This window comes from Otolemur garnettii, unplaced genomic scaffold, assembly GCF_000181295.1.
Source record: "Otolemur garnettii isolate 467f Iridium unplaced genomic scaffold, OtoGar3 scaffold00028, whole genome shotgun sequence".
Classification (NCBI taxonomy): Eukaryota; Metazoa; Chordata; class Mammalia; order Primates; family Galagidae; genus Otolemur; species Otolemur garnettii.
Window position 1 is genome coordinate 9627464 of NW_003852423.1, and position 9404 is coordinate 9636867.

At 42.4% G+C, this 9404-nt stretch overlaps 1 protein-coding gene across 1 annotated transcript in view; it reads right to left on the reverse strand.

Moving 5' to 3' along the window:
- Nucleotides 1-7423: 7423 nt before the first annotated feature.
- The window catches only part of HIBADH (3-hydroxyisobutyrate dehydrogenase), a 133260-nt gene continuing 131279 nt past the window's right edge, over nt 7424-9404 (reverse strand). Inside the window, exon 8 of the mRNA XM_003788532.3 lies at nt 7424-8367. Coding sequence (XP_003788580.1) covers nt 8209-8367 — 159 coding nt within the window. The 3' untranslated portion in view covers nt 7424-8208. The remainder of the gene's footprint in view (nt 8368-9404) is intronic.

The following is a 9404-nucleotide window of genomic DNA, read 5'->3' on the forward strand; positions in this document are numbered from 1 at the left end:
GAGGAGGTTGCTGTGAGCTGTGATGCCACAGCACTCTACCCAGGGGGACAGCTTGAGGCTCTGTCTCAAAAAAAAAAAAGAGCTAATATATTTTACTGAGCATTTACTACGTGGCAGACATTGCCCGGCACTGAACACATATGGTTTTATTTAAGCTTTTCAGCTGCCCCCATGAGGTAGGTACTTCTCTATGTCAAGATGAGAAAACCGACATCAAAGGAGACTAAGCCACTTGCTCCAGGACCACACTGAGAAATTGCGCAGCTGGGATTAAAATTCAGGCCTGACCTCTCCACGGCCTGACTTTTAAAGCTGCCTCAATGTTTCCACATTGAAAAATGTAGGAGGAGAGTAGAGGAGTAAAGGACGGCTCTCATTGTTATTTTCAAAAGTATGACTACAAGTTTGTAAAATAAAGGGGAGTTTCAAAACATAGCTCACTTATATATTTTAACCCAGGAACACGAGATTAAGCCAAGCCTCTGGCCTCCTGCCACAGCCAGCACCTGTGTTCTCTAAACTTGGTCAGCGGAGCAGCATCTCAGTGTGACAGGTTTGTGATGCTGATCAAAGGTCCTACTGTGAGGACTCAGACGCAAACACTCTCAGAGTAGAGACACACACTGAGCCTCTGCTACAGGTCGGAGGCTGTGCTGGTGGCTTTACATGCACGAGTAAATGTTTAGAGGGACTTTTCCTGATGCCCTGAAATTGGCCTTAGGGTCCATAAAAAGAGAGGCTAGGTGTTCATGTTTCTAACTCAAGGAGAGCTTCCAAATGTTGGGGCCAGGGTTCCTAAGACTTGGCAAACCTGCCTCACCAGAATCAGCCCCCCTTTTGCTCCAGTCCTGCTCTGGAGCCCCTAGAAGCAGGGCCCATGAGAGCTTCAGCTTTGCCTCTATTTCTGGTGAGTCAAAGAAAGGGAAGTGTTGAGAGAATTACTAAAAACAGTTGGGGGTACTTATCAGAGAAAGCTGGTATCTCATTCACGTGTATATTTCTTCATTCATCCAGCCAACCGTGTAGTATTTGATGAATCCATGTAATGTGACAGGCACCATACTAGGTATTTGTGATACTCAGTGACAAAAACCATGATCCCTGCCCTTCCAGAACTCACATTTGGACATCTTTTTAGGCAGTGGACTTGGTAATCTGCCTCAGGCCAGCCTGTGGCAAAAACGCAGGCACTGCCATGTGTCAGGAGGACTCCTGACAAGGCAGGTGGACTGGAGCCTTCTTGCTGGTGCTCATCTAGAGAGCTCCTTCCGGGTAAGAAGAACTTGCTTGCAAGAGGCAGTTCTTGCGCCCACATGGAAGTAGAGGGAGATGTGGAAAGAGGCAAGCTAGGGCAGAGTTGGTGACTCATTTGCAATTTTAGCACTTTGGGAGGCTGAGGTGGGAGGACTGCTTAGAGGCCAGGAGTTTGAGACCAGCCTGGGCAATAGTGAGATCCCAACTCTACCAAAATAGAAAAAAAAAAATTAACCAGGTGCGATTTCATGTGCCTGTAGTCCCAGCTACTTAGGAAGCTGGGGCAGGAGGATCACTTGAGCTCAGAAATTTGAGGTTGCTGTAAGCTATGGTGATGCCACTGCACTCTCCCTGGTCAACAGAGCAAGACCTCTGTCTCAAAAAGGTGAGCCAGAGGAGATCTCCCCATTAGGAAATAGCCTGGCTAGGGAAGGAGCTAGAAGGAGGAACTACAAGGTCCTCAGAAGCCTCACACATCTTCCCTTGGGAGATACAGAAATCCCATGACCCAGTTTGCCTAGGGAGGGGTACAGGTGTCTTACTCGGTCTCCAGTGGATTTTCCTGGAATGCTCTCCCTAGCAATCGTCACACACAGGCAACCTGAATAGGCCTTCTTTTCTTCCTTCACTTAATCAAATCCATCTGGAGAAGCAGAGGGCATGGCCTCCCTTTACACCCCCTATCCATCTGAATTACCTGGACAGGACCTGGAGTCCTGCTTGAGTCATTGTGAAATTGTCCCCAGCCTCTCTTTTAACACTTCCCAGAGCTGCACTGTTTTTTCCTGAGTGGAATGTATCCAGGATGACATTTATAGCAGAGTGCTGATTTGACTCGATTCTAGGAAGCAGGTAAGGCCAAGGTCCTTGGCCTTGACAAGGCAGCACACAAAAGCCAAAAGTTGCTACTTAAACCTAGGTTCCCAACTGAGCACGTTAGTGTCACCAACGTTTGCACGTTTGCAATGTTTAATAACATCTCTCAAAAGCAGGACAATGTGGCTGCAAGTGGAACCGTTATCCACTGTCAGCTGCCTGCACTTTGGGCAGGTCAGGGTTAAAAACTTCAGATATCATTTCATTTTACTTAGAAACTGTTTGTTTTCCGAAGTTGCCTTTTGTTTCTACTGAGCTGATCTATTTGCTATCTGTGAAGTAATCAGAATAGGCAAAGGTTACTTTTGCCATTCTCTTCATTCCAAAATCTAAAGAGGAAATACTCTTAATTACTGACAGGTGATTACCAATTATACTGAAAATCAAAACTAAAAGTACAATGAGATTGATCAGAGAATCTGCTCTCTCTGGAAATAGTGGTCCTGCTCTCTCTCAGGCAAATGACTGCTGTCTGGTAGAAATGTCAGCACCTGTGCTTAGCCTGCAAGTTCCTTTCCTCTATGTCTCCCATTTTTCTATAATAGAGGGCCCTGGAAGGAAGGCTCCATGTGGGCAGAGGCTTGACCACCAAAGGATGCCTGGCCCGTAGACACAGCCTGGCCTCAAGGAGGTCCTGGATAAATGTTTGTGGGCAAATATTTGTGGTGTCTGTATCTGCAGTCCATTTGTATTATCTATTATAATTCAGATTAATCCTCCTTCATTTCTCAAACAACAGAGAAAGTGAGGAAAACCTTTTTTGTAACCTACTTTTAAATGCATCCCGTTTCCTTCATCATATCCTTCACCATTTAGAATAAGCAAAACAAGTCTTAGGTCATCATTTTCCCATTAGCTGAGGATGGCAAGGGTTCATATGAATGTTCTTTCCCTTTCTCACAGAGTAATTATCTACGACTTCTAGCTAGGGAGAAAAAAAAATTGCTGTTCTTCCCATCCTGGAAATGGCATTGCTCATTAAGCTGAATCCTATGCAAATCAGTCCTGATGAGCCCCTAACTAATCTGTTTACAAACCAGACCTGCTAGACAGGCCTCAGTGGTTTTCTATCAAAGCAAAGCTCTGCTCTTTATGGGCATCTGGCTGGCCCTGAATGGGTAGTTTAAACATAGATGCTTTCCTTCAAAGTAAGATCAAAGGCTTTATTACTCCTAAATGAGTGCATTATTTCCACTTACTACCTTCTTGTTTGCAATTTGTGTTTATTAACAGCACTGTCTCAGGTTTACTTTGTGAATTACTAGTTTCTCAAAACAGTATGGCAGTTTTATGGACCACAGTATCCATTTGAGGAGATTATGTAGCATATAATACATAGAATGGCCCATCAGCTAGGACATTAGGCAAAGAAAATTCTCTGCAAAGATGACAATACCTTCCCATGCAGAATTCATTTATGATTTTTCTTTTTTTTAAAGGAAACCATCTGGCATAACAGGGCTAACACAAGAAAAGATTCCCCAGCCCTGAAGAGCTGGAGATGCCTTGGAAGAATTTTCTTTGAAGTTTTAATTTTATTTCTTCCGAAGAGCAAGTATGTAAATCCGTACCAGAGATGGGGGAAGCCATCAGGACTTTTCAAGGAGAAGCATAACCAGGTACTTTCAGACTGACAATAAGTAGATTATTTAAAATAAAAACCAAGACTCCAGAGTGTGACTGATACTACTTACTGAGTCCTTTCACAGTCCTTCAGCTGCAGCTTCCTTGTGTGAAGACACCGGCCCCCGCCCTCCTGGTCCTAACACCAGATTAGAACTCTGTCCTTCACTCCCACCCTCCAATTCATCTTAGGAGGATGAAGCTGCCAAGAAAATTGCATCTTTTAAGATTTGTGGTGACTCAGGTATACAAGCTTCAGGGTGTCACTGACCTATAAAAGGGGCTAGACTGAACTGCAATGAGTACTGTGCAAGGCAGGGAGAATCCAGCCTCGGAAGGGGCAGCTTTTAATGTCGCTAGATGGTCCAGCCAGAAATTAAATGGGATGGCCAAGAAAGGCTATAATCAGGGATCAAGCCACTGTTCAAAGTCATATCAGTTTTTAATAGATTTTTTTTTTTTGGACACCGAAGCAAGCATAAATTCACAGGGATAAGAACGCATTTGTCAGAACCCCGTGGACAGACCCCTACCAATCCAAAATGAATTGGGCTGAAAGTGGCAAGCTGGACAACAGGGAAGCTAAACCTCTCGTAAATCTTCTCTGTAAACGTCTCTTCCTGCTTATCACCTTCTAAGCGTCCTTGATGGCCCAGTTCTGCCATTTGCAGCTTTGAAAAAAAAAAATCAGATACTACAGATTAAATCCAAGTCACAAAAGCATTACTGTACTCACAAACAGGATCAGAAATTACAGTACGAAGGCTGGAAAAATAAGACATTCTGACCACAAAGTGATTAATACAAAATTTTTAACATGGCAGTATGATGACTCCTAAATCTCATAGGAGGAAATAGTCAGAGCAGGCGTGCATGAGGCTGTAACTGCAAAATAAAACACGTTGTCAATGAACATTTTCTTTATTCTGTATCTACAATACGGCAGCAGAGGCCCAGAATATATGGATACGCCCCCTTCCCAGTTTATCTTCCATTCCAGTGTAGAAGCCTGTCTCTTGACCCTCTCATTTATGTAAACTATTTGCATCTCTTTGTCTGAAACACAGACTTTTCATCTCTGAGACAAAGGGGTCAATTCCAGGCAAAAGTAAAAGCCAAATACGTGAGTTAAGAGTTAACTAGTAGAGCATACTTACATGTGTGCAAATAAGCTATCAGGACTCCATGGTCATCTTGGCTCATTAAAGGGACAAAACTAAACCAAGCAAGGAGAATGAATCATGTTTGGCACTTATAGAGAGCAGGCCTCGGGTCAGGGTTAAGGTCATTAAGAGGAAAGAGAGAGACTCGAGATTCGCTCTTAGAGTCTCAGAGATTGAAACTCCAAGGTGAAATTTCTAGAAAAGGTCTCAAATAGTCTAATATGACTATAGAATATCTCCAATCCTGTCCATAAATGGAATAAAAATGAAGTTTAAGAGGCATAAAACAAATGTAAAAGAATTGTGAACTTGATATCATCTGCAGTCTGCACAGAGGGGCTGAAAGGCTCCGTGCGGAAGTGAATTAACTCATTCAGGGCACAAGGCTATCTCCTAATGGTGTTGGGAGGAGTAAACGGACTTCAAAAAGGCCCAGACTATCATTTTTACAAGGAGAACTGCAAAAATTATGCCCAATTTCGTATGATTAAAGGGCAAATAGAGAAAAGACTTAAATTTTTCTGATTCGACAATGTCAGTGAGAAGTTTTCCACTCTGAAATACTGTAGGGTATTGAAACAATATTTATTCTAACCTACAATAATCCAAACTTTCGAGTCTTTTAGGCATTTATCATTTTTAATGACTACGGCAAATGCCAAATTTTGTCCTTTTGAAGATAAAATGCTACGCTCAAAAAGTCATGGGATTTGCATATCCAGCCAAGACTAGGAAACACGCCCCAAACCTGCCTTTAGGTTTTATGAGTCTGGCTGTGAAAAAGGTTTCCATCGTCTTTCCCTCTGCCAACGTCATTATTTTACAGAGAGACCTGCCAAAATGCAGCTCGTAGCTAAGCTCATGTGTCAGGTTTATTCAAGTGGCTCATTCTAGATGAGCTTTCTTGCCATCTCTTTACCAGGCATGACGGACTATCATTAATAAAAATGTATTGATCTCTGAATCTATTCCTGGCTATAAAAAAACCCTAATAAATGAGATGGCTATATGAGCAATAAATAATACCAGAGAGAGCCCCAAACTGTCAGGAGCACATGCCTTGGGTTTTCTTAAAACCCTGAGAGAAATCAGAATTTTAGAGCTAAAACAAACCTTGAAGATCAATGTACTGCTGTCTTTTTAAAGAGGGGGAAACAGATCCACAGTACTGTACACCTCAGTTATGACCTAGGGCTTGAATTCAGGTCTCCTGTCCCCCAGCCCAAGGACGGTTCTTGTAACCAAGACAGTTGAAATCATTCCCTGCAGGCTGATTGCAAAGGGCTTTGGCTTTACTGTTTTTTTTTTCTATAATGTTCTAAAAGAGTCTAAATATAGTCTGAATAAAGAAGTCTTCATCCCTTTTAGGTATTCTTGAATTATTAAGTGATGAATACAATTAAATAGCAAAAGGTCATCTTCAATCTGTCTGCCACCAATAAGAGCTGATGCCACACGAGCATCGGTGTGATGGACATACTAGTTTACGGGTCTGACAACTTGCATGGAACGTTACAAATCCCTATGATGTTCTTAAGCTCCTTCTTCAATTGAACTGAAAGATGGCTAAAAACCCCGGTCGGGCAGATGACTCCCCATTGGCTGGCCATTTGAGAAAGCTCCAGGGAGCAGTTACTGCAGCTGAGGCTGGTAGCAGCGCGCGCTGTTTCCCTGAGCAGCAGCAGGCCTCTGACAATAGCCTGGGCAGGATTTATACCCACGGATGATGTTGCTCCATTCTCTACTCAGATTTGCCTTTCTCCCCCATATGATGTGGACAGATTACACACGTTTCTGATTGCTTAGAAAACAAGATCAAAATTTATGCAATGACAAGAATGGCCAAGGAGTAGACCCAGTCTGTTTGGCGTTCACTTAAATTCAGACCCAGCTGTGGCTGAGCGTATGCTTCATTAGGATGGTGTCAGGTTAGTCTCAAATACCTGTTTGCAGACTCCCTTGAATAAATCCAACCTGTGTCACAAGGAGATTCACTTTATGCCTCAAGGTCTATGTAGCATGTTATAAAAGGTTACATTAGGTACTACTGTGCCCCATAAAGGGAAACAGGTACATGCTTTATCTGCATGCAGGTTGACGCGCAAAGTACATAAAAGGTACGCCTGTGATCAAAAATGCATACTTTCCTTATTCTGGAAGTTTCTCTAGTCGCTTTTAACAGCGTAAGCTAAACTTTTGAGAAAGAAAACTTTATAAAAGATCCACATTCTGCAAGACTTCCTGGCTATGAGCTATGATGCTGCAGCTCTCTACCCAGGGTGACAGCTTGAGATTCTGTCTCAAAAAAAAAAAGAAAGAAAGAAAATATTCACACAAATGCCCATTAAGGACTCAGGTGCAGTGGCAGAATGCTGGCCTGCCACCGCTAGCTCAGAGCTCTGTTCCTTTGGACTTGCCCTCCTTTCCCCATTAGTCTGAACACCAGCCTGTCACAGCACTGGTCTGTTCACCAAATGATTAGAAAGAGATAAAGAACACCAAGAAAGTATTATCAGCATAGAAATTTATTTGAATTCAAAATAATATGGTTCTATTTAGAATAATAATTTTCTACAGCATATATCATCATTGGCTCTGAAACAGGTCTAAAGATGTCATTCTTTTAAAGTCAAAAAAATATGTAGTAAGAATGTACAAGGAAGCAAAAAATATATATAAAAAACGACTCTGCTGAGCACTGGAGTTGTAGAGGGATATACTAAGATACTGTAACTAAGTCCAAATTATGCAACATGCAGCAACGGGTTCTCTTGCTTTATGGCCTCCCTAGAAAGTAGAGCAGTGAGCTAGAGCAGTAAGCTCCGTGACACAGTAACCACAGGACAAGCCTCCTGAGGGACACAGGTGGTAATTCACTATACTTCTCTTCTCCTCATACAATTCTTTTCTTCCCTTTAAGATGGGTTTCAGCCTATTGACAAAATATTTAGTTTTGTTTGTAAGGTAGAGTAAATAAGATCCCGATTGAAGTATCCAACAAATCGGCTGAAGATGCTCAGGGATCAAACTTTTTAAAAAAGGCCAATTCAGCTAGTTAGCAGAGACCATCAGTGTCTTGTAGGAAATTTTTTTTCATATAATGTACGTTTGCTAAAAAGACAAAAAGAATAAGCAGTTAAAAATAAGTGAAAAGTCCTAGGAACTAGTGTGACCTAAATAATCAAAAGTAGACAGGTGACTTTTGATTAAATCCATTTACTTGTGGAGTGAGCTAGAAGGAGGTGCCAAGATAGAGTTTGGTTCCCAACAGTGTCCACAGCCAAACGGCCACTCAGAAGGTCTCCTCTTCCCGTAGGAACTGGAACACAGACGAGAAGTCTTTCTTTGAGTAGCCCTTTGCACACATCATCCTGTAGATCTGATGGGCCAAACTGCCAAGAAGGATTGGGCTCTTTGTGCTGGTAGCAGAGTCTTGTGCCAACCCCAGATCCTGTATCAAACAAAGGCAGGAGAGAACACACTGAGACCAGGGGTAAAGCCTCCCTTTGGAACTGTGGTTCTTAATGTTTTGATTTCAAAGGGGAAATGAAATCCGTGAAAAATAAGATGCTTATAAGCACACTGGTAAGTTATGTACTTTCAAATAAATGCCCTCATATAGCTGCAAAATGGCTCTGAACAGAAACTCCAGTTCTGAGTGTCTCCTTCACTCTCCCACTCTCCACAAGACCTAGTAGTTTTGTTTTTGAATAGAGGTTAATTTACAGGTGGGATTACAGGTAAATGGTTTTTTAGATCTGTGGAAGTCTGTAAGACTGACATAAAATGCAAAATTTTTTCTTAAATGAAACAAGAGGGGAAATAAAAGTGCAAAATTGGAAACAGTTTCAAATATTACTTCATCCAATAGTTAAAGTTGTGCTGACCAAGTGCAGAAACTGGGATACAAGACAAACAAGATAGCTGCAGCCCACACAAACTCATAGTCCAGAGGATGAAAGACGATCAAACAGGCATTTATATATTTGATGAGTACTGTCGTGAGAGTCAGGGAAGCACAGTCTGGGGACCTGGGAGGCTTCCACAGCAGGAGACAGATCTAGGCACAGATCTGGAAGGTCAGTGGGCATTAGCTGGGCAAAAGCATGGGGGTGGTGGGGAGGTGGAGAGCAAGGAAGACTGATGCTGGCAAAGGGGGCCGCAAACATGGAAGGTCTGCGAGAGAGAGAGAGAACAAGAGACAGAAGTTCAGTGTGACAAAAGCAAAGAGGTGAGAATGGGGACTGAGTCTGGTAAGGCAAGTGAAGGCCACTAAGGGCCTTGTAAGATAAGATGCAGAGATAGACTTTAATCTCCAAGTAACTGAAATTATTAAAGAAACTTAATAGAAGAAGCAATCAGGTTTTTACATTTTAGAAACCTCGTTCTTGCCATGGGGTAGAAAATATATTGGAAGGAATCAGGATGAAAGGCAAGGAGACCAGATAAGGGTTGCTGTGATAATAATACAAACACCGGCTCGGCGCC